The sequence below is a fragment of the Sinohyriopsis cumingii genome, chromosome 17 (assembly GCF_028554795.1).
Source record: "Sinohyriopsis cumingii isolate HCF-2022 chromosome 17, ASM2855479v2, whole genome shotgun sequence".
Lineage (NCBI taxonomy): Eukaryota > Metazoa > Mollusca > Bivalvia > Unionida > Unionidae > Sinohyriopsis > Sinohyriopsis cumingii.
The window spans coordinates 115,287,872-115,314,285 of NC_142977.1; the positions used below are offsets into that span (position 1 = coordinate 115,287,872).

Sequence of the window (26,414 nt, forward strand, 5' to 3'; positions counted from 1 at the left end):
GGTTCGTTCCCCGGCCAAGTCATACCAAAGATTTACAAAAATGGTACTAACAGCTTCCTCTCTTGGCACTCAGCATTAAGAGGTTAGTGTTAGCACTGGTCGGCCTGGTGTCAGGATAATATGACTGGGTGAGACATCATGCTACATGTCTTCGACATGATTCCCTAGTGCTAGGCATCACTATAAACTGACACATTGCAGACATCGTAGCGATATGACTGAAAAATTGTTAAAGTTACGTTAAAAATTCCAAATCACACACACACACACTATGTATGTTTGTAATTTGACAAATCAGTGATTGCAGTGTATGTATGTATGTAACTGGACAACGCAATGATTGCAGTCTATGTATGTATGTAATTGGACAACGCAATGATTGCAGTCTATGTATGTTTGTAATTTGACAAATCAGTGATTGCAGTGTATGTGGTATGTAACTGGACAACGCACTGATTGCAGTCTATGTATGTATGTAATTGGACAACGCAATGATTGCAGTCTATGTATGTATGTAATTTGACAAATCAGTGATTGCAGTGTATGTGGTATGTAACTGGACAACGCAATGATTGCAGTGTATGTGGTATGTAACTGGACAACGCAATGATTGCAGTGTATGTGGTATGTAACTGGACAACGCAATGATTGCAGTCTATGTATGTATGTAATTGGACAACGCAATGATTGCTTTCTATGTTGCCACATGTAAAACCGCTCCTGTGTTCTAGTATTAGAGTGTCCGCCTCGGATGCGGGAGGTCGTGGGTTCGATCTCCGGCCGAGTCATACCAAAGACTTACAACAATGGTACTAACAGCTGCCTCGCTTAGCGCTCAGCATTATGAGGTTAGTGTTAGGACTGGTCGGCCTCGTATCAGGATAATGTGACTGGGTGGGAGCATCATGCTCAATGCCTTCGGCATGATGCCCCAGTGCTTGACATCGCTATGAACTGATACACTGAAGACATCGTAGCGATATGGCTGAAACATTGTTAAAAGTAGTAAATGGGGTGAGATTAGCGTCAATGGGAATTAGCATTACAGAGACCCCTGGGTCAGAATAGCGTCAACGGAAATTTAACATGGAGAAAAATCGTGGGTCAGATTAGCGTCAAGGGAAATTAACATGGAGAAAAATCGTGGGACGGTTTAGCGTCAAAGGAATTTAAACAGGGTGGGACTTTATAGCGTCAAGGGAAATTGAACATGGGATTTTTTTTTTTTTAAATTTTTTTAAAAAAGGGGAAGGCAATGGAAAGGCTTTCTCTTTTCGAGAAATATGGCTGGCCCTGAAAAGGGCCTTTGGGTTTTCTTCTTCTTCTTCTTCTGCTTCTAGTTTCTTCTTTTTCTCCACCAAGTTCTTATTTTATCTCCAACACTCTTTCTCTTCTTTTCTTTCTTTTTTTTCTCCTGCTCTTCTTTCTTCTTCTCTTCCTCCTCTTCTTTCTTCCTCTTTTCATTTTCTTCTTCTTTTTCAATTTTTTCATTCCATGCTCTCATCCTTATCCTTTCCTCTTCATCCTCCTTCTCCTCCTTTATTTCTTTCAACAGATCACTGATGATTACCTTCATTTTTCGTAAATTGTTTATCTCCATCTTCACTCGATGGGGACTATAAGAATAGTGATCCTCGTTTAGGTTAACCAACATTTGCTCTATCATTCCTAAATTGTCGAGGACGTTTTGCAATTTTTCCATTTTGTCCATTTGGTTAGAAGCCATCTTCTTTTTTTATTCTTTGCAGAATGGTTTGAACGACGAATACTGTGGGTTCTTATACGAAAAGCGCGGACGTGAAGGAAAACATCCCCCTACTTTTTCATTTCATATAATAAAACCCTAACTATACTCTCCACATACGCTAAGAAACAATTAACAAAATCCATAATCTACTATCCACACAATCGTACGTGAGCGCTTACAAAACCCAAACTATACTCTCCACATACGCTAAGAAACAATAAACAAAATCCATAATCTACTATCCACACAATCGTACGTGAGCGCTTACAAAACCCTAACTATACTCTTCACCTACGCTAAGAAACAATAAAGAAACCCATAATCTACTATTCACATAGCTTAGCTCTTACAAGCACCAACACACAAACACATACCCTCACACTATCTTAAAAAAGAGTTAGTGTTTATATTCACACTACTCTACCTACACATTGGCAAATTGATGGTTATTTCTTTTCTAGAGTATTGGGTAGCCCTGAAAAGGGCTGTTTTTTTGTTTGGAACTTCATGGACACCTGGTTAATGGTGGCACCTTCCAGGCCTGGCGCCGCATACACATCTTATCCCCCAGTTACTTTTTACCTTTTGGGGGGAGAGAGCAGAGGCAGGATATGTCGCTTTAGAATCCCAATTTTCGCTCTCTGGGATTCTGAAATTTCTTCTTCTTCTCTCCTTTTCCTCCTCCTCCTCTTCTTTGTATCTTCTCTCCTCCTCTTTGTATCTTCTTTCCTCTTCTTCTTTATATCTTCTCTCCTCCTCTTCTTTGTTTCTTCTTTCCTCCTCCTCTCTTATCCTTCCCTCCTCCACAATGGCTTCCGCGGCCAGTTCATTTAATATGCGCCTGGCATATTCCAGATGCACATGAAGTTCCAACAGTTTCTCCAGTCTCGTGTTCATTTTTGGTGTTGATCAATCAACAAGGGTAGTTGGACTGCCGAACGAGTTTCAATTTATAGTGAAAGCGCGTACGTGAAGGAAAACATCCCCCTAAAAACATAAAATTGATCTTACCTAGATCATGACCAAAAAAAATAACAACAGCGCGCGGACCTAAAAGAAACACTCACTCACTTTTTTATTCTACCCATCACTATTTTAAAATTTTTTATAAATCACTTCAATTGACTATCCACATACTCAAAGCAATCCAATCTAACCCCTAAATCTACACCTCAAACACCAAATAAAGACATCATTTTAATCTACTATCCACACCAACGTACTTGATCACTTACAAACACACAAACTCACAAACACATACCCTCACATTTTTTAAAAAGAGTTAGTGTTTATTTTCACACTACTCTACCTACACACATTGGCAAATCGATCGTTATTTCTTTTCTAGAGCATTTGGGTAGCCCTGAAAAGGGCTGTTTTTTTGTTTGCTATGACATTCCTTTTAGTTTCTAAGAATGCGATGTCCTCTGAGGATAGACTTTCTGGCGATAGGTCTGCTTCTTCGAAAAGAGAAGAAGAACTCTTTGGTGTCGATACGACAATCGACAAAGCCTCTGTCAGCTTCAGGTTGCTGCTGCTGTTGTTGTTGTTGCTGCTGTTGCTGCTGTCTCTGAAGTCTGTACTTCTCTGTCCATTCTTCTTTTTCCCTGTTCATTTCTTCTCTGAAGAGCTCTTCTATCAGGTCTTCAGTGATTTTTAACATTCTCACATTCTCTATTTCTTCTGGCTTCGGTATCAGACTGTGTCTGACCCTATGCAAATTCACGTAGGCTTCGTTGAGCTTAGCTAGTTTGGAGCACATCTTCGTAGGAGGATGAGTCGACAATGGATGGTTAGACTGGAAACAACCCCGGTTCTTAAAGTCAAAGCGTGGACGTGAAGGAAAACATCCCCCACACGGTTTTTGAGTCGCAACGTTTAGTGAGTGTCATGAGAGGGATAGTAAGAAATGAAAGAGCATCAATCCAACATTCTTATAGCTAAACAAAAGACAAAGGCATTTTTTTCAAAACACAACATTTTTTATTCAAAAATCACTTAACACTAAACAACAACTCTAACATTTTTAACAATAATCCAACAGTATAACATCAAACAATTTTTTCAAAACACAACATTTTTTTTATTCAAAAATCACTTAACACTAAACAACAACAACTCTAACATTTTTTAACAATAATCCAACACTAAAAGTTTCTCCACTAGGTAAGAGGGATAACAGTCTTCCATGGTTTCTAGTAATCTAGGATGACTTCTCTCAAACTGTTGATTTCTATGGTATTATCGAATTCTGCATACAGGATGACGTTCACCGTTTCATCAGGGTCTCGGTCTTTAAACTGAATTTCCACACGAATCTGGCCAGATTTTATAGGGTGGAAATGTCCCTCGTCGCTGCCTTGGTCTGGAGTGAAATCGAAAGCCCACAAAGCGTAGCCTCCTGCATAATCCTCGTACGTAATGCCGTGACTGGTATTGGTTCCTAACTGTCCGGTGGCTTCGTACAGGGACAAGTACGATCTCAAGTAATTCTTCTTGGTAAAGTCAGGTTCGAAAGGTCGGGTACACAAGGTCTTGCCATCGCGACTGACTTCGATTTTGGACACGCCAAAGTGTTGAAAGTAGAAAGGATTTTTTTCAGCAGCTCCGTTGAAGGCTGTATTCTCGACGATACCAACGATCAAACGTTTGGGTAACTGTCCTTGGAACAGATGATCTTCGATCATGGATCGCTGTCCCTTGGGAATGGTGAAGGTTTTCACTTCCACGCGTCGTATGGGATACTTGGCGGTCGTTCTGCTCAACGTCTGACTGATGTCGTTTCCCACTTTAGGTAACACTTCCACACGGCGTACGTAGAGTCTGGCTTCTAGGATTTTGGTTTTGTAACCGTCACTATCAGCCATCAAATGGAAAGCGGCACTGCTACGATTCAGTCTCAGGCGGACATCCACCCCGTTCAGCAAATACTTTTCTTGCAACCACATGTCCAAATGCAAACGATCCATCAGTTCTAAACTTGTGTCGGCTCCCGTGATTCTCTTTCTTCGTTCTACAAATCCATCATTGTTATCTTTCTTTTCATCAGTTTCCAATATTTCAAACTTGGTAGGTTCGTCAGCTTCCCATACCACACAGGCATTGAGATGAGTGTTCTTGGCATCTATTCCGTACGTCAAGAGATTTTCCAGGTAGGCACGATAAGGGTAAGTATCCATGCTGCTACTGACCAGTTTGTTATTCAAGTACAAGTCCACTCCACTGAACAAGGAATGCATGAAATTGTTGACGGGAGCTACTGCATCATCGTCTATAGCACCTCCAGTCTTATCTAGAATTTTGACTTTCAGGTACAAGTAACTGCTATTCAGATCGATGTAATCTTCGGGCTGTCCTTTGATTTCAAACTCGATGGGAGCGGAATCGGTCAGTGAGGAGACGGGGTGAAATTCCACCCACTGGGATTCTTGCATCGTCATCATCGTGGGGGGCATGGCAAACAGATCCAGTTCCGTCTTGGAACAAGCGCAAGATTCTCGGTGCATCATTTTTTTTGTCTCTTTTCTCAATAATCGAAAACATCTAAGTCTCGAACGGTTCTTCTTTTCTTGGCCTTTCTCGCTTGAAGTCTGGTGAAAGGGTGTTTTCTTCGTCGTCTCTTTCTGCCTTGTCCTTGCTGAATGCCTGACTCGGTAGCGTGCAGGGCATTTCTAGGTGTTTCTCGTTGGCCTAAAATGTCTTTGCCCGTTTGCAGCAAGACATTTTTGCCTGCCCTCATGAAGGCTTCTTTAGGGTTTTGTTTGTCGATGATGACATTTTGGAGAAATTCTTTGCCTTGCATCAGTGCCGCATCTTTCAAGGCGTGCAATCCGCGTGTCACCATCGGTTTCAACACCGGGGCCACCGAACGAAAGGCCGATTTTAACATGTCTCCTAAGCCGTGTCCTCGCTGTCGAGCAACCCCTCGGTACACTGGATACATGACTTACTTACGAGTCGTGAGAGAACCGTTTTCGAAAATGGAGTTTCACCGTGACTTTTCCTTTGGTGAATGGAATATTTTGTCCCAGATCTCCTTTTATAGCAATGTTGACCGTGTCCAAATACGACTTACTGACAGGCAAATAGTGAGGATGTACAAATTTGAGGTGGACGTGGTAAGTGTTTCCACCTTCCTCGTCAGTGTTCGTGGCAGAATCCACTTTGAAAGGAATGACACGCAGTAACGGTACGAGGTGTGTCCCACCACGTTGTACTCCACCACATCGGAATACACGAACATCAAATTCAGTCCTTGGTTCAGTTCTACCGGGGCACGAAATAACTTGCTAAAAGACTCGTTGTCGTAAACGATGGGTAATTCGTTTTTCTTGAGCATGGCCTTTCTCATGTCCATGTCTCCGCCCAACATGTCAAACAATTCAGGACAAAATAAAATGGACACGATTTTACTTCGTTCAAATTTCATCAAGAAGCGACGAGCTGCTTTGTGGTACTCCAGGGTGACACTTTTGTTGACATGCTCCAAAGCTTTCAGAAACACGACATTAAACCTGGAGGCTATGGTGCTGACCAAATGTTGACCACTAAAATAATAGCCTGGGGGAATGAACAAGTGACAGGTGGTGTACTTTTGTGTACGGGTTTTCTTGTCATATTTGACATTGCTATCCATCCACTGTTGCATTTGCTCGTCATGAACTTCCACATCAAAAAAATTTTGATTGGGAAGGACATTGAGGACTTGGGTCGGGTGAATCATTTCTACTAAAGCCACTTCCCAATGGGCTTCGTGATCTAACTGGATGGCTTGAGGTAATTTGGCCGTGTAACAGCACAACGTGTTCTTGGGAAACACCTCCATGGAACTGTCACTGGGTAAAGTTAAGTAAAATTGGTTTTGGTGACTCATAATTCCAGAGTTCTGTGGCTGTCTGAGGGGATATTACTGGACGTCAGAGGCGTGTCTCCGTCTAAAATGGGGTTCTCATTGTGGTTGAAGTGGTGACTGGCACTGGCACTGGACACAAGGTTCCCGGGGTTCCCGTTCGAGGAGAATTTCAGGGAGGGATTAGGAAGCAGGTAACCGATGCAACTGCTCAATAAAATGGTCCAGAATTGTTTGTCTCCTTGTTGCAAACTCAAATTGGCAATGGCTGCCCCGATGACACAATACACCACGAAGATTTGGCAGAAAAAGACGATTTGCGTTTTAGGCACACGTTCTCCACACCACACCCACAAGGGTTGTTTTTGTAAATCTTGCACAGAAGAACTAGGTGAAGGAGGAGTGGTCGACGTAGCTGCGTCTGCTGTGTGAAAGGGCATGATGGTCACTTCTTTTTATAGTCGATGACTTGCGAAGCGTCGATCCAAGAATCAAAACTGGGTGGATATCCTTTCCAACGTACTTTGACTTCTTTGACACGTCGTTTGCCCACTTTACGGGTTCTGCGTTCGAGAATGCTTTCGATGTCGTACACGTCGTCTTCTTTTTTGGTGACACGTTGTAACTCGGGTAAGTAAAACGTTCCTTTGAGCACTTCTCCGTTCATGTCTTCCAATTTATAGACGGCAGGATGACGGCCATGCACTCGTCCAGTGACGCGAAACAATTCGGTCGTCCAGTTAGGTAAGTAACCTTTTGTCGAAAGTGCGTTTGGTTTTGCCAATGCGCACCCAATCTCTTGCGGCCAACATTCCACTTTTCTCGGGGACAGCCCTCATCGGGGACGTACCAAACTGACGCTCAAACACCAACACTTCGTTGTCGGGAGTCACGTCTTGCGGGGCACGTCCGATGCTTCGATGGTAAGATTGGTTGTACGCTTGCACCAGGTGCGGTAAGATGTCGATGTACTTCAGAGAGTGGTGATGCGTAAAATATTTCCACATGCGTTCTTTCAAAGTGCGTTGAAAACGTTGCACGATGCTGGCTTTGGTTTCGGGATTCTCGGTGGTAAAAAAATGAATGTCACGTTTCTTTAATTCTTTTTGGAAAGCTTGGTTCAGAAATTCGGTGCCTTTGTCCGTTTGCCATCGAAGAGGGTGACGACCGCTTTGTTTCAGCAGGGCTCGCACTAACTCGCTGCTCGATTTGGAAGTCAAGGGCACGACCCAGGCAAATTTGGAAAAGACGTCGATGACACAAAACAAATATTTGTAGCCACGATTGTAGCTGGCCAAATGAGAGACATCGGCTAAATCGGCTTGCCATTGATGATCGATGCCTTCCACTCGGGTGCGACTTCTGGCAAACTTGCGTCGAATGGGTTTGTGTAAAGTGTAGGTAGCTTGTTCTTGTAACCATCGTTGCACTTGAGGTAAACGGAGACTTTTCAGTCGAGTTTTGGCAGCACGATACAATTTTTGAACTCCTCCGTAACCTGCAGGATGGGAGGGATCGTAGTAAATGCTGGCTAAGACTTTTTCCATTTTTTTTTTGTTGGTTGGTGTGTTAATAAGACACCAACTCTTGGAGGATGCTACTCTTTTTCTCTTGGGGTATTTTCTTGGATTGCAATGCTTTGCGTGTGCGGCCAGCAATAGGTGTCGAAGAGGAGAAGGATGTCTGAGCGGGGGATATCGGTTCTTGTTTCACTTCTGTCTTCACTTCTGTCTTCACTTTCTTTTTCTCTTGAGAGGAAGAAGGGGTGGCCATCATCTTTTTAATCCATCCAATTCTGGAGGTAGGTGGTGTTGTTAACTTGCGTACTTTTTCTGGTGGAGTTTGAAACCCTTCCTCTTCTTCTCCTTTTTCTGTCTTGGTCACGGGTACTGGTGGTACTGGTACTGGTACTGGTACTGGTGATGGTGCTGGACTTTTCATCAAGGTCTTAAAATCTTTCAGAGTGGGTGGAGCTGTTTCGTCTAAAGCTTTCTGGTGAAAGAGTTGCAGTCGTTGCAAGAGTTGACAGTACTTTTGCGATTTTTCTGTTTCGGACAAATCTTGGCGATCCATCAAGGACTGCAATTCGTGTTGTAATTGGGACATCTCGCTCAAATGGGGATTGGGAGGTAAATGCGGGGTGTGTTGTTCTTGCCACCGATGGTATTCCATCCATCGTTTGTAAGGCACTAAAGCTAGTTTTCGTCCTTCCATGGGGTTGTCAGGGGTCGATTCTGAGATCTTGGAACTTCCAAGGCCTTTTTATCTTGCTCCCACCAGTCCTCCCAACATGGTTCCCAAGACTCCTTTCAATATGGGGCCTAACAAGAGAGGTAAAATACCTCCACGTTGCACTAACATCTTCTTTTTTTGACGAATTGGAATTTTCTTTTGAACCATTTGGCGAAGAACGTGACGATGTTTGCCTAAGCATTGTTTCTGGTGTTTGGACAAAGGGATCGTGCCTTTCAAAACGTTCAAACAACATTCGCACACGGTATCGATGACCTCTTTGGAGGCTGTTTGAATGAGTTTTTTTTCGTAGGGGTGGAGAAGCTTTGGACAGGACAGATAACATGTCCCCATGTTTGGCTAAACGTGGTGGCAGTCCTTTCCTTTTCTTTCCTTGGGGTTTTCTGGAGGGTGACATCTTTGAGTCTTCAGGAGCACCAAAATACACTGATACCCGACTTGGTCACAGGCCTTTTCTATACTGGAACGCGTCGCCACTGATTGTCTTTACGTCGTATCAACTTCATGACAGGCATGACACGTCGTGCAGGGGTACGTAACGGACTAAATCGAGCCAGTTCTTGCTTGGACAAATCCAGTAAACTTTGTAACATGCCCGATCTTTCTTAAACTTTGATTTTGGGAGAAGGTACTTTGTGAGCAGCAGCCACTGCCACTAAATTGGAAGGTCCTGCCACTGGGGAAGTTCTTTTGGGGGTCATCAACGGAGAAGTTCTTGGTGTGATCAACGTCTCCAAGTACTCTTTAGTTCTGGGTGTCATTAACGGAGAAGTGGACAAACGTGAAGCTGCCGGAGACGCAGTCACCGCTGTGGCAGGTCGTGGTTTGCGAGTGTAAGGTTACGTCCTGGCCGAAGTGCCTCTCTTTCGACTAGTTTTCTGTGGACTTTTCTTTTTCTGGGGGCTTCTTTTCTTTTTCCGGGGTGGTGGTGGTGTCTGGTCAGAGGAGGGTCCTGCCACTGGAGAAGTTCTCCTTGGGGACCTGGTCTTTTTCTTCTTGGGGCTTCGTTGGACTTTTGTCTTGGGTATAACTTTGGGGCATTAGGATCCCATCTTAAGAGTGAGCGAATGATGACCCCTCCTAGAGTACCGCTCCCTCCAGGTTTCAAAATGATTTGTTTTTTGGTTTGAGTGTCGATGCGGGGATCGGCCAGTTGGACCAAAGCGACTTTGTTTCGATCGAAAAAGCGTTTGGTTTGATGAGGAATCTGAATGATTCCTTGGAGTAATTGACGTGCCGTCACCGTGAACCATCGTAAGACTTCTTTGAGACTAGCTTCTAAGACACGAGCTCGTGTTTGTGGATTTTTTTCTCGACTGATGCCATACAAGGCACGAATCAATTTGACGGGAAGATGCGACTGAAGGGACGTCATGTTCGCACTGTGAGTGAGACAGACGAAAAAGAGTCTGAGGTTTTTATAGATTTTTTTATGGGGAGTGAAATGAAGTCGAGGACGGAGACGTGTACAGGACAGGCCCTCCGTCTTGGCACCAGTGGTGAAACAAGTGGGTACGAAATCGCAAATCCTCGGGGGTCGTAGGTTTCAAATCGACGAGTAAATAGGCGTGTGGAGTTTGAGTGGCATCGTCGTACGCCTGAGTCAGCCAAGGCGTTCCTAACTGTTTGGCTAAGACTTGCACTTGCGATTTATCTCGAGGGCTTTTAAACAAGACCACGTAATGCGCATTGAGACTGATGGTGCGATGGGCTTTACTTTGTTGAAACAAATTTTAGGTGATGTAAACGACACTGGCATTACGGTGATGCCCTTTGCGCGTAAACCACAGTTTAATTTCTTCTTCGTCTTCTCCGAACATGTCGTCGAAAATGACCAAATGGGTTTGACGAGAGTCAGAGACGATGCCGTCGTCTTCTTTAGGAATGCCTTCCACAAACACGATGGAATCGCCTTGACTTTCTCGCAAGAGGCTGTACGCCGATTGCCACTCTTTGTAACACCACATGATCCGCTGAGGGGGTCGATCGATCAAATGATGTTTATGTTCGATCAAACGTTTGACAAATTCGGTCTTGCCTGAACCACTAGGTCCAGCAATGAGCATGTTAAAGGGATGGCGAAGATACAAAGCCTCCCAACTGGCACGATCTAAGTGTTCGTCGATGACTTTGACAGTAGAGGAAGAGGGAGCAGAGACAGCAGAGGTAGCCATGGTGTGAGAAATGTCACTTGTGACACGAAAAACAAACAAGACAAGAGTTTATATACTTTTTCAGAACACGTTTATTGAATGTTTCAAACATGAATACGAAAGACAAAAATATATAAAAGCCAAAGGCTTAAGTACAAGAATAAAAGGCACATGATAACCATGAACGTGGAATAAACACAAGTGTCTGTACAACATGTTTTGGGTAAAGTTCTAACCAGTTCTATAGTAGGGGGTAAGGTCACACAAGTGTCCTCCCGAAAGGGTCTTTCAGGCCTGTCCACGACAGTCCTGTCCTGGGTGACGGGTTCTTTTGGCACCGTCACTAAGACAGGTTGAAAAGTAACTTTTTTCCTTGAATAACTCTCGTGCATACTGGGCCACCTCTTGTGTCCAAGCCTCAAAACCCTGGTCTCGGTGATGTTCAACATTTGACTCCTAACCAATCTGGTTTCTTCTTCGTCAACGACATGGTAAGTTACTTCAATGAACAATGAACTATCGATCTTGCCTAGGGTTCCTTTTTATATACAGACCAATACCGACGTGACCGTACGGTAAGGTGAAGTGATTGGTTAGTCGCACTCGCTTCAGGTATACAATTTGATAGACTTTTTCCAAGGGTCGACTGACGATGTGGTGAGTGGGTAAACGTACAATCTTGTTCGGTTGATAGGTGGTCACTTTAAAGTTTGCATCCTGTCCCGATTGCAAGGCTTCTTTCAATACCCCAAAGTTCACCACTCGACTGGTACGATGATTCAGAGTCAGTCCTTTCACTTTGCACGTCGTGTGCACTTCTCCTTGTTTGTCCCGGTATTCGTAGCCGTAATTTTTGGGACCACCACTGACGAAACTTAGAATCTTGTCGTCGGGATGTTCGTCTGTCCAGGCTCCTAAACGGTCTCCTTCGATGTCAGGGTGCTGTTGAATCGGGTGATGGATGTAAATGCAACTGTCCGTGTCAAAGTACAGGACGCGTTCTTCTAACAGTTCTAAAGCTTCGTACAATTTTAAGCGAGCATGAGCTGTCACGTAAGCCGCAATGATGACATTTCCAAAAGGGTCGTCTTGTACAAAGTCCAGATCTTCTTCGTAATTGACCAAGATCAAATCCTCTCGAACGACGTCCACGTATTTCATGTATTTGGTTTTGTCGTGAATCATCTGGAAGTAGCGGGAAGGTTCTGTCAAATATTCCGTCTTGGGTAAACACGGTCGTTGTGCCATTTTACCCCACAAGCAATTTAACATCACTTTGGCAAACGATCGCCTGCCTTCGTTTTTTTCGATGTGGTCTAAACAGATGCCTTCTTGTGCATAGTATTTCTCTTTGAATTGTATTTGGTCTTCGGGTGTGTGACACCAGCAAGGATAGCCGCTGGCTTCTTGTTTCAGTTTCAAAAAGGCATCCACGTAGTCGGCGAAAATGCCTTTCTGAGTAGGGTCACCCTTGTGGTACTGTTGTGTCTTGGGAAAGTGGCAAATTTCGTACACTTCTAACAGTTGGTATCCCATGTCCAGAGCTTTGAACAATTCCACGCTGACCCAGGTTCTCGTCAAGGCACGTTCTTCCTGGCTGTGATGGCAAGGTTGGTCCTGGTTGCACGTTTCGGCACAAGTACGGCACAAGGGAAACATCAGTTTGCCTTGACAATGGTGAGGTAAGACGGGATGGTATAGGTTCGTGGGAGGCAAAACTTTACACTTGATCAAGCCTTCGTATTGTCGAATGTTTTTCAGGTCGATGTGTTCCGTCAACAATTGCGGGTGCCCTACAGGAAAGCGACAATATTTGCACACGTAGGGATACAGCGAACACACGTCCAAGTATTTGATTTCTTCTCCTTTCTCTTCGTCGGCTTGGTACAGCAAACATGTGGCATTGGTCCTTCCTCCGTACAAACTATCCCTCGGGTTCAGCGGGTCCATGAACTGGTAACTTTCCACGAGGCGTTTAAACTCGGGATTGGTTTTCAAACGGTGATCGTACTCGTGTTCCCACATTTCCACCACTTGGTATCCTTGCTGTTCTAACTTTAGGCGTCGCTGACAAGTGTCCTGGTACAAGTCTTCCATGGTTCGTTGCAAAAACTGATTTTTAGTGCCACGGTCAGTGTAACAGACGGGACATCCGTGAAATAAGCAACCGTTAAACTCGTACACGATCTTGGGGTTTTCTAAGTCCCAGCCATCTACCGAATACGTTCCGATGGTCTTTTCGCCTCCTCCGTTGCGGGCATGCTGAATCCATTTGTCTTCCTTGTCGCACAAGTAAGGTAACCAACGTAGGGCTTTGACCGAGTATTGACGCTTGACATAAGGGGTCGTTTGAGGACTGATGACAGCCACGGTGTTTTCAGGCATGAATCGTTGGCGGTACACTAAGGAACACGCTTTGGCAATGGTGCAAGCTTCTTTCAAAGGATCGACCCCTCCGTGTTCCATGAACAGTTCTCGAAATTTTCCACAGCAACGTCGTAAAATGTCCACGTCGGAACGACAATACTTTAACATTTCTTCCTGAAAGTCGAAGGGGTCAGAGGCATGAGCCTGGTACCAAGCGTAGAAAGCTTCTCGTTGTTCGGCACGCATGTTGTCGGGGTCGTAATAGTGAGCCTCAGGTAAATGGGGTAGAACGGCATGTTGATTGGCTTCCGTATTGAAAAAGTGTGGAAAGTACCCTTTAGCCATTTCTGTCATTCCAAACGTTTTAGGCATTCGACTCAAAGGCATGGCCAAGTAACTCATCGAATCTTTAAACTGTACTTGTCCCACTTGCATGAAAATGATTTTGGCTCCGTTCAAAGTGACTTTAGGACGTTCGGTGCCTTGTTCCGTATAGTATCTGAGAAGAAACTGTCCATCGTATCCGGAGAAATTGTGAGCCATCACCGTGGCATGACGATGACAATCTCCGTAACGTTCGATGTCCTCTTGGCTCCACGTCTTGTCGATGGGGTCTAAGACCCATTGGGCAAAATCGGCTAACGTGTTTGGTCCCCGAAAGATTTTTTCACGCCCTCCGGGAATCTTGCTGCAGTGAGGGCAATGACTGAAGATAGGTTCTTGAATGCACTTCGCGCACGCTCGATGAGCCACGCAGAAATTAGGAATGTGAATGCCGGTCTCTTGCATGCATTCGAAATCGAAAAAGATGAAATTGCCTTTCTTCTTGTGACCGTCCTCTTTCTCTGGTGGGGGTTGGTATTTTTGCACGTAGCATTGGTGTTCCAAGTCCACGATGCGGTGACAAATGTGACATTTTTTTTTTCCTGAACATACGTGTGCCTTGGTACTATTGGTACGTATGCCTTGTCTACACGTAGGGCACAATCTCAAGAGTTGACAAGCACATTTCTGCTGTGAACCTTGCGTCTTCAGATGTTGTTGGTAACAGGTAGGACTGACAAACGTGCGCAAAAAAGTCGATCAAGGCACTGGTACTCCGCTCAGACAGGGTTGAGAGGCCAAACATCCTGGGCATTTCATTCCACAATGCTTGTGTTGCTCTCGATTGTTATAACCATAGTCACATTTCTCACAATAATAACTGTATCCCAGGAATCCAGTGATACTGGTAATGGTATCGAAATGGTCATCGTGATGATAGACATGAATGTATTTTCCGTCCTTAAAATCTTGGCCTCGAAACAACAGAGTTGCACGCATTTCTTGAGGGTGCACTTTCAAGGTGTAGCGTGGAGCTAGGACATCTTGCAATGTTTGCATCTCAGGAATGCCACAGGGTGTGTCTTTGGACAGTCCGGCTTGTTGTAACAGGAGTTCTGCTTCGTTTCGTTGTTTGGCTCGGTCAGATTGTTGAATAGTTTTCCAGGTTCTTTTCCATTCTACCGTGTCGTTCTTGTTGGCATAGGTTCGTCCCACCACGATGGCACGGGCTAAACACATCTGGTCTTGAGGGTTGTTAATTCGGACGAGACTCTTTTTGGTGTTGCGAAGGTCGTCCACCAATAACATCTTTTTGCATCCAGTTCCTTGAGGAGGAGAGACGTGGGCCATTTTCAGTGTGGCTTTACCATCGGTGATGTCAAACTGGTCATTAGATTGTTGCACCTGTTGTATCTTGTCCATGACTTTGGAAGGGGTCAGTTCTGCGGGTCTGCTAAACTCGATCCAAACAGGGGATTTCAAACCGTCGTGATCTATGGATAGTGTCAAGCGATCGTCTTCTTTGGCTTGACATTGTCGCTTGAGTGAGGTGAGCAAAGAATCACGCACCCCAGTGATGAACACTTCTGCTTTCTCTAACGGCACTTCAGCCTTGAAATCTTTAAACTTCACCGTGTAGGTGTAAACCGTGGTTCTAAATTTTCTAGAGGAGCGCTTTTCCGTCTCTCGAATGGAATAGTACTTTTCAGGGTTGACTAAGGGTGGTGAACTTGGTTTAGAGGGTTCGGATTCTGGTTCACTCATGTCCTCTTCAAAATCACTGGCATGAATTTGTGCCAAGATTTCAGCCCTGGTACGAGGCGATAGATCACGTTTCTGCCTCTTACTTTCTTCTTCTTCTTCTTTCTTCTCGAATGAATGGGATCGTTTCATCTTGAGTGCAAAACGTCAAATGACTCAAGTTTAAACACCATAGACTAATTTATAGTCTTGGCAAACCAGCGTATATAAAAAGGGTATGTGTCTTGTCCTTTCACTATTCATTTCACTCTCAAGCCGAGCACAACGATGGAAGAGACTACCCAGATGGAACGTTTCGTCAGAGCTTTGCGAGGGGTCATTAGAAAATTCTCTTCAGACCAGCCGACGGACTACTCTCCTTCCTTTCGAGATAAAAGTCAAGATACTTGCTATATCTGTCAGAAGAAAGGGCATTGGTCTTCAGAGTGTCCAGACCGTCAAAAAAGAAAAAAAAAACGGGGGCTAAAAAAGACAAAAGTCAAGATACCTGTTATTATTGTAAAGAAAAAGGACATTGGTCTCCAGATTGCCCAAAAAAGAAACAAGAGGAGTCAGAAGAAAAGAAGGATTCTTCAGAAGAAGAGAGGGATTCTTCGGAAGAAGAGAGGGATTCTTCGAAAGAAGAGAGGGATTCTTCAGGGGAAGAAGAGGAAGAAAGAAGACAATTCTATTTAAAAGAGGCAAAGAAACAGGAGAAGAAAAGAAGAAGGGAAGAAAATGAGGAAAAAACGGTGAAGAAATTCAAAAAACAGAGAGACTAAATAATGAGAAAGAAGAAGTGTACGAACTTTTTAAAGTGTTCTGTGGTGAATTGTGAATTGGATTGTAAAAAATGGATAAAAGAATACATGAATGATATAAGGTAAGTGTCTTTGAGTTTTGATTTTAAAATAAGAAGCTAAACTCAAGCACTGATACACAGACACGTACAATAAGGGTAAAATGGGTGGGGTTTATTTTTGAGTTATTGGCAAATTGAAATTATATTTCTTTTCGAGAAATGTGGGTGGCCCTGAAAAGGACCTTTTTTCTTTATGGTGTAGGAGTGAGTTTAACCAATCAACTTTAACTGCCTTAAGCCTTTGCCACGGCCAAGGCCTACTTCTGATGATTGGGTTGAAATCACTAAGGGTGGTACGACAGGCTTAGTCACAGGGTTGGCGTGTTTAGCTCGGGAAGGTCGTATTCTCTTCGGTCGTGATAAAAAAGTCTGATACATTTGTTTCAGACTTCTTAACTCCGCTAAAATGTCCAACAGTACCGTAGCCGTTTGATTTTCACCCTCTTGTTTCTTTGCTGCTACTTCTTCTTGCTGTTGTTGCTGTTGTTTTTTTCTTACCTCTTCTTGTTGCTGTTGCTATTGCTGTAGGAGAAAAGCCTGTTCCGCTTCCTTTTGCATAAATTTCTCCAATTCTTCTTTCTGTCTCTGTCTAAAATTCTCCACTTGCGGTAATGAAGAAGGTAACGAGGGTTCCGGAACAAATTCTTGCGAGGTAAGAAAATCCACAAAATCCCAATGTACCTCTTCTGAAAGTAAGTCCGGGTTCCCTTGGGCAGTCTCCCCTGCTGGTGCACCCCAATGGATCGTTTTCTGAGTTTCCGTCATGTTGAATCACTGTCGCATAGATTGACTGCACACAAGCGCTAACGAATCTATATAGACCACGTGACGTCACAGACTGCTCTCTTCGGATTGGATGCGAGCTGACTGAATTTTGTAACGCGTGTTCGGATTGGTGAATGAATTCAATCCGTTTCAATCCTTCCTGTACCTATAAATAAGCGCAGTTCACTGCATTGATTCACCTATTCTCGTCGCTTCAAGATGTGGACCACAGTTGAGTCATCCACCCTTGTGTCTTCCATGATGTTTAGGACGGACATGCTCATGTATGTCAGGTCCAAGTGGACTGTTGCTGATAGGACAGATACTAGTCAATGGATGAGGAGAGTTTACATAGAAAGACAAGGATGTCTCAAGAGGGTACTTGTGTATGGACCGGCAGTTAGAAGGAGTTTAAGAAGAAGAAGAAGAAGATGTGACAGATGCCATCTATGTTAATATTAATATTAACATAAACCCAAAGGCCCTTTTCAGGGCCAGCCATATTTCTCGAAAAGAGATAGCCTTTCCATTGCCTACCCCTTTTTTAAAAAAATTTAAAAAAAAAAAATATCCCATGTTCAATTTCCCTTGACGCTATAAAGTCCCACCCTGTTTAAATTCCTTTGACGCTAAACCGTTCCACGATTTTTCTCCATGTTAATTTCCCTTGACGCTAATCTGACCCACGATTTTTCTCCATGTTAAATTTCCCTTGACGCTAATCTGACCCAGGGGTCTCTGTAATGCTAATTCCCATTGACGCTAATCTCACCCCATTTACTACTGTTAAAGCTACGTTAAAAATCCTAATCACACACACATACACTCCATGCTGTATGTGACTGTACAACGCAATGATTGCAATTTATGTATGCATATAATTGGACAAATCAGTGATTACAGTCTATGTATGTATGTAAATATACAACGCAATAATTGCAGTGTATGCACGTATGTTTGTGGACAAAGCAGTGACTGCAATATATGTATGTATGTAATTGCTAAAAGCAATGATTCCAGTCTATTTATGCATGTAATTGTACAACACAGTGATTACGGTCTATGCATGTATGTAAGTGTACATCGCAATTATTCCAGTCTATTGTACGTATGTAAATGTACAACGCAATGATTCCAGTCTATGTATATAGTCTATGACCGCTCCGCTGGCCTAGTGGTAGAACATCCGCCTCGGATGCGGGAGGTCTCGGGTTCGATCCCCGGTAGAGTCATACCAAAGACTTTTAAATTTTTTACTAATAGCTGCCTCGCTTGGCGCTCAGCATTAAGAGGTTAGTGTTAGGACTGGTAGGCCTGGTCTCAGTATAATGTGACTGGGTGGGACATCATGCTACATGTCTGCGGCATGATACCCCAGTGCTAAACATCACTAAAAACTGTCACACTGCAGACATCGTAGCGATATGACTGAATTTTTTTTAAAACTACGTTAAAAATCTAAATCAGACACACACACAGACTATGTATGTATATAATAGTACAGAGCAATGATTCCAGTCTATGTATGTATATAATTGTACAACACTGTGATTCCAGTCTATGTATGTATATAACTGTACAAAGCGATGATTCCAGTCTATATATGTATGTAATTGTACAACACAATGATTCCAGTCTATGTATGTGTGTAATTGGACAAAGCATTGATTGTAGTCTATGAATGTATGTAATTTCACAACATAGTGATTACATTCTATATATGTATGTAATTGTACAAAGCAGTGATTCCAGTCTATGTATATGTGTAATTGTACAACACAGTGATTACAGTCTATGTATGTATGTAATTGGACAACGCAATGATTGCATTCTATGTATGTATGCCTGTAATTGAACAAACCAGTGACTGCTGTCTATTTATGTATGTAGTTGGACAAAGCAGTGACTGCAGTCTATGTATTTGTGTTATTGGGCAAATATTAGATTACAGTCTATGTATGTATGTAATTGGACAACGCAATGATTGCAGTCTATGTATGTATGCCTGTAATTGAACAAACCAGTGATTGCTGTCTGTGTATGTATGTAATTATACAATGCAGTGACTGCAGCCTATATGTGTATGTATTTGGACAAAGCAGTGACTGCAGCCTATGTATTTATGTTATTGGGCAAATATTTGATTGCAGTCTATGCATATTTATTATTGGACAACGCACTATGTTGTACTTAATTGAATAACGCAGTGATTGCAGTCTATGTTGTACTTAATTGAATAAATCAGTGATTGCAGTCTATGTTGTATGAAATTGGACAAAGTCGTGTTTGCAGTCTATGTTTTATTTAATTGGACAATTTATTTAGTGCAGTCTATGCTGCAGTGCAGTGATTGTGGTCTATATTATATGTAATTGAACAATGCAGTGATGGCAATCTATGTTGTATGAAATTGGACAACGTCGTGTTTGCTGTCTGTATTTTAAGTAACTGGACAATGTATTTAGTGCAGTCTATGCTTCAACGCAGTGATTGCAGTCTTTGTTATATGTAATTGGACAACGCGGTGTTTGCAGTCGATGTGGTTGCACGTTCCCGTCTCTAGAAAATGACTTCACATTTACTACTTCTAGTTTTAAATTGCTTGACGGAGATTCACTCTGTTAAAGTCGCCAAGGATCTCACGGTATACATTTTCTCAGTGTTGTTAAGTACTGTTACAATAATAATGTGTCTTATGTGAAATACATCTTAATTTGGGAATCAAACCATGAATTTTTTAAGTTCGAGAGATAACAATTTAATGCAAATTTTGATATTTCTACCAACCAAATACGTAACTACTTCATATGTCATTTATAAACAAGTTTTATACCGGCAGAGCCGGAAATATGTGCAAGAAAATTTCCATCGTTTTGCACAGATATAGCAGTTATGGCGCGACTGATATTGTTACCACACAATTGCTCAAAAGAACATACCGTTAATAGAAGAAAGTCTAAAAAATATAATCTGTCTTCAGCATTTACAATTTGCTCGGAATCTTGGCATTTACATGCATGTTCTGATTTGTCTCATTTTAGGTTGGTTTCCAGGTCCAGTGGTATTCGGAAAAGTTGTCGACACAGCATGTATCCTGTGGCGGAAATCTTGCCTGAGACAAGGCGCATGTGCACTGTATGACAACGATGACCTTCGATACAAATTTGTTGGACTCCAAGTACTGTTGAAAATTTTGCCGGTAATCCTGTTCATCATCGCTTTTACTAAGGCAAGGCAAAAGACTAACTGGAGTATAGGAGAAATGCGTTTAGAAGACGTGGAAACGGTTGTGTTTCTTAACGAGAAAGAAATGAAGAAAACTCCGACGGACTGGGATATGGAGCCAATCTACAAAGGGCGTGACCAATCAAAGAAATTCAAATCATTCAGTTACCAGTGATTAACATTTGTAACAAATTAAATAACATATGTAGCAAATAAAATAACATTTCTTGAAAATTAAAAAACATGTGAGCAGTAGGGATGGCGAACAGACTTTAATTGATTTTTTTTGTGTTGAAAAAATTGTTATGAAGAAGCCTTGTTTGTTAAAATATCTGCTTTCATGACGATTTCTTTATATCAGCCCTGCAAAGACAAAAATCTGAAAATACATCGAAGACGAAGGTCCTCCCTGCTGCTATTGGTTAAAATATTTTATCAAGACCGATTTGTAAAAAATGTATCATCATAAATTAAAATTATTAAGATATCAATAACAAATGGTTGTTGTAAAACCACATTCTGCTAGATTAGCACGAGAGCGATTAGAAGCAATGAAGAAATATCTTCCAGTGAGAGATTCTGTCAAACTAAAAATATGAGCACGAGAAGAAGCAGAACGAGGTTTTGCGGAGTCATCTGAGTTGTTATTCAAACCCATAACTAAAGCTGCTGAAAAAGGCGCAGAAACTACTGAACGAATTTTACTGGGAGATGCTGCAGATCCTGAAGAAAGGAAAAAAGGTATTCTTCCAGTGTTAAAAAAAACTGCATCAAGGACTAAAAAAATAAAAGATATTTTACGATATCTACCAGCTGACATAGCTGCATCTCAACTTGAACCTCAACTTGTATTTCAAGCTCAAGCTCAAGTTCAACCTGAAGAAAAAGCCGAGGATGTAGATATAATAGACGATGATGATGCAGAACAATACAGGTTTAAGGTTAATGCGATCGAAAAATTTACCGAAAAAAGTATTAACCGTATAAGACCAATTGAAAACGTTGATGATTTAGCTGAGTTTGCTGTAGTGATATATAATCAACGAGAAAATATCCTAAAGCCCAAATATGCTAAAAAATTTGTGGATCGTGAAAAATGGCACAATGGATATATTATGTGTATTATAGAATTGATCAGGCCAGAAAAGCTGATCCTAAATTTGATTCATTTAATTTAGCAATGAACATATATTATCGTGCACAATTACAACAAAAACCTCCACCTTTACCAGAGCAACAACCTCCTCAACAACAACCTCAACATTTACCAGAACAAGAACCTCATCAACAATAACCTCCATTTTTACCAGAACAACCCATAGAGAGAGTAAAACTTCCTTCACTTTTGCGAAAAAAAACCAACATCGATTTACATTACCAACCCAACCTAGTGAAATGTTTACCAGTGATACCCTTAATACTTTCAAGAAAAGAAGTAATTTAGTTAAAATTGCTGCGTATGGTTATGATTATGAAGATAAATTTCTAAAACCACAATTTGTTGGTAAAATACCTGAAAAAAAAATGGGTTCGTTCAGTATATTTTGCTTCCGTGGGGAAGGAAATGAATATGCCGGATCCGGAATATGATAAATTTATGGATGAGGTAAAAGAAATTTTAGATGAGGAAATACGACAAGAATCTCAACCAGAATCTTTTGGCGCTACCGGTAGTGGTTCGGAAATAATTATATTTGTCCTGACAATGTTGTCAATGATGTATCACGATTAGAAGTTCTTATTGGAGGAAAACGGGCTGGAAATAATTCATCAGAAATAATTAACGAGGCAACTGATATCTACCGAAGACTATTTCAAGGTGGTATCATGGATATTAGTGTTTATCGAAATCTCATCGATGAAATCATTGACGATTACAGCGACTAGTTGTTAAATAAATACATAATTAAATAAAATGACCGTGCACAAAAATCATCGTAAACCTGTTCGAGTGATAAACGCGCGGTTGCCGATGTATAAAGTCACTTACGGAAGTGGATTTGGTGATGTTAAAGGTTTTATCACAAGAATGGCTCCTAAAGCGGGACCTATCGTGAAACAGTTATCAATGAAAACTATGGACTTTATTCGTGATAAAACCACTGCTGGTGTTGGTAATATTGCCAGCAAAGCGTTTAACACCATCAAGGACAGAATATTAAATTTAATACGCAGACAAAAACAACCGGTCGCTAATGTTCCGGTCAAATTACCTAGTACCTCGGTGATGCCAGTGATGTTAGGTAAAGTAATAAATGATGCGGCAAATCAAAAACTAGCATCGTTGATAAATCAAGAATCAGAACGGATGAATACAAGTCTGATATCGGGAAATGGTCTTCGTTTTAGAAGATAACCTTTATAATAAAATGTTTAATCGAATATCCAACACAGCTTTCAGCATGGATGAACCGATAGATAAAGATGAATCAGTGCGCGATTATCAATATTATTCATATGATGCGGTAATACCAAATCAGGATGGGCGAATTGAACTACGAGTTCATGATACAAGTAGATATTTTCTACCCTGTGAAGCGTTTATCGAAGTTGTAGGTGAAATTGTAACAGACGACGCCGCTAATACACAATACGCAGCCGGCACCGTAGCTGGTTTTGTCAATAATGGTGTTATGGCATTATTTAAGGGTGCCATATACATGATTGATGGAAGAGAAATTGAATCAGTTCATAATGATGTTGATGTTGCCACAACGATTATAGGTCTGGCGAGATATTCGGATGATTTTATCAGATAAGCTGGTCCAGGTATGATGTTTGTCAAGGATAATTCTAATCACGCTAATCAAGAACCGTTTCTTAAAGTACAATTGGATCAGGCTGCCGGGGCTGCTGCAGTACGTGGAACGATAGCTCAACCAGCTGCTGACTTTTCGGTGTCACAAAGTCCTAATCCTAATTTTAATTTTGGGTTTGCCACGCGTAACAAAATGTTGGCAGGTGATCGTAAAAGATTTTCATGTGCAATTCCGTTATCTCATATTTTAGTATTTTGTAGAGGTTTTAGAAAGGTTATTTTTGGGGCTAAACACACAATTGTTCTTAATCGAAAAGGTAATAGTAATGATGCTCTCTGGATAGCACCTGGTGCCGCTAATGGTAAGGTAGTATTATCTAAACTTACACTGTGGATGCCAGTAATGACTCCATCAATATCTGAAGAAAACAAAATACTTTCCTTTATGGATCAAGGTGGTAAATCAGTAATGTCATGGCTAACAACAACTACTGATAGTACCACTAGTAGGGTAAATAATATTTTTACTTGGCAAATATCATCATAACAAGGTTTTTCTGCACCTAGACATATCTTTATTGCTCCTCAAAAGGCTGATCGATTAAATAGTCAATTAGAAATTCAAATGATATTTGACAGATTTGGTGTTTCTGAGGTATCATTGAGAATAAACGGACATCAAGAATCATCTGAGGAAATATCGTTAGATTTTGAAACTAATTTAGTAGCACGTGCATATCATCTGTTGCTGAGTTATACGGGACGAGATCAAAATGTTGATACCGGTTTGCAAATATCACAGTTAGATTTTACAAGTTTGTATCCGATTTATTATTTTTCATTAGAACATATTGATTTAACGAAACAATCCGTCGTTGATATACACTTTAAAGCTAAAATAAATAATGTAGGTGCTATTGAAGTTAGAGCAATTTCTGTCATACTCAGCGATAGAACTATGCCTCTCGAAGGTATTGGTGGACGAATGAGAGTAATTGATGCTCCGGTGGAAAATATGTAAGATTAATTTAAATCAATCGCACTATTTTAAACAATGCCATGCGATCATGTTAGTGTCTCCGGGTCAGGTAAAAAAACTTCAATCAAACACAACAAAAATCTGCGGAGTAAAAATAACGTTAAAAAATAATCAAATTCATGGTGGTCCAAATAAATTATTGCTAACTAAAACTCTACAAAACAATTTTAGTAAAGCTAAATCAGCAAATACTGGAATTCAAATTGATCTTTCTCCGGGCGCCATCAAGGATATGGTTAAAGTAGGTGGTTTTTTCTCACTTTTAGCTGCGTTACCAGCGTTAATAGCTGCTGCTGCTCCGGTAGCGGCAAAAGCAGCTGCGTTAGGTGCTGCTGGATACGCCGGTAGCAAAATAGCACAAAAAATGACAGGGAGAAAATATGGTAAAAAAAGGACGCGGCTTAAGTCTACCAGGAACACCGCCATCGTGCTACGGAAAAGGCCTTCGATTACCAGGAACACCTCCGTCGTGGTACCCAAAAAATTTCTTACGGACATAATAAAGATCACACCGATGTCAAATTTTGATTTAACCGATGCCGCAAAAAATCTAAAAATAAAATTCTTCCGAGGTGTGTTTATGCGGGATTAGTTACCGGAACAACCAAATCGTAATGAAACAGGAACTATAAATCTTGATTCATGTAGCGGTCCTGGAACACACTGGGTTGCTTACGCGATTAATCCACGTGAAATTATTTATTTTGACTCGTACGGGTTAGCGCCACCACGTGAGTTTTTAAATTATGCAAAACAATCAAACGTTCCAATTTGATACTCAACGTTACCAATGCAAACACTAATTGATCCGCCGATATGTGGCCGTGAAGCAATTAATGTTCTTGATGCATTATCAGCATCAGCTAAACCTTATCATAAAGTCGTTCACTAGTACACATCTGATAAATTAAATCAATCGCTGATACATAATGGTTGATATTTACGGAAGATCTCTGCTATCGCGAACGTTAAAAAAAAAACCTGACGTGGATTTATCGAAATATGCAACAAAAGAGGACGTTAACAATCTTTTAGCGTTATCAGGAATAAATCCTGACGAGGTTGTTATTTTTCAGGATCAACACCGAAAATTAAAAACAAGTAATATCAAATTAAATGATATAATTCGACGGACCGAGTATAACGCTCACGTGGTTAATTTTAATATTCTCCAAAGAAACTATTATGTAAAAACCGATGACATTACTAAAACTGTTACTGAAACCACTACAAAAATAGATGAAATTAACAATAAACTCACTGATATCAGGACAACCGTTGATACGTTCAAAGGAACTGAATTACTGATTCCTGGAATTACTGGAAAAACCGGCTTTATTAAAATTCCACCAGGAATAACCTCATCGCAGGTCAATAATGTAATATTTACGACGTCGACGGGATCATCAACGTGGACGCCAGAAAATAATAGTTTCAAATACACCGCAACAGTCACTGGCGCACACAGATTAAATACTTTTAGCCCTGTAAGATTCAGAATAATTACTAAAGAATACCACTGGCGACATTCGAGTGACAGATTTCTTGGATTACTGACTGTTTTATTAAAAAAGGCGTCGAAGAAATGTTTACGCTGGAACATCCTGATAAGAAAATACCAACAGACCCAACATCATTTTGGTGGTGTATAGAATTTATATCTGAATCACCTCAATTATTTATTAGGTAGAACATAATGAACGATGCATCCCAGTACAGATACAATCAAGCGCGTGAGTGGCAATCATCGCTGAAAAATATTATTGATATATACACGATAAAAAATACCAACGACGACTAGTTATCGTAGATGTAATTGTTTATTCGGTATCCGCGGCTGTTGCTGGGGCTGGAATAGTATTATCCGCGGTGACGATGATGGCACCGGTAACTGTGACTATTTGTATTTCCGCGGCAACAAAGGTCGCAGGTGTCCTTAATATTATTGCAAAAAACATATGTTGATGTACGAGTGAAAAATTATCCGAGTACGTGATTAAACTACACACGGCAACGGTCGCGTACTCGAAATTATCCTCGCTGTTATCAGAGAGTCTCGGCGACGGAATTATATCCGATTTCGAGTTTTCATCGATGATGAAAATTTATAATCAAGCTGATATTAAAGCTACAAATATAAATAATGGCGGAATTACTTCAGCAGATCGTGACAAACACAATTCCATGCAAAACCACGATGATCTCGGTAAGTTCGACTAAGCCAGAAGTTAGTGTTGATTTTCCAACTGAAATTTCCATAGATGAAATTGCGCTAGCACAATTGCGAGTTTATCACAGCTGGCCCAACATCAGATCTAAATCATCTGGTGGA

The 26,414-nt window shown here is 41.4% G+C and overlaps 1 protein-coding gene across 1 annotated transcript in view; it reads left to right on the forward strand.

The window, feature by feature from the left end:
• LOC149779709 (solute carrier organic anion transporter family member 2A1-like) overlaps window positions 1-20,783 on the forward strand; it is a 61,195-nt gene extending 40,412 nt beyond the window's left edge. Inside the window, exon 10 of the mRNA XM_089940562.1 lies at window positions 20,102-20,783. Coding sequence (XP_089796688.1) covers window positions 20,102-20,460 — 359 coding nt within the window. The 3' untranslated portion in view covers window positions 20,461-20,783. The remainder of the gene's footprint in view (window positions 1-20,101) is intronic.
• The last annotated feature ends 5,631 nt before the right edge of the window (window positions 20,784-26,414 follow it).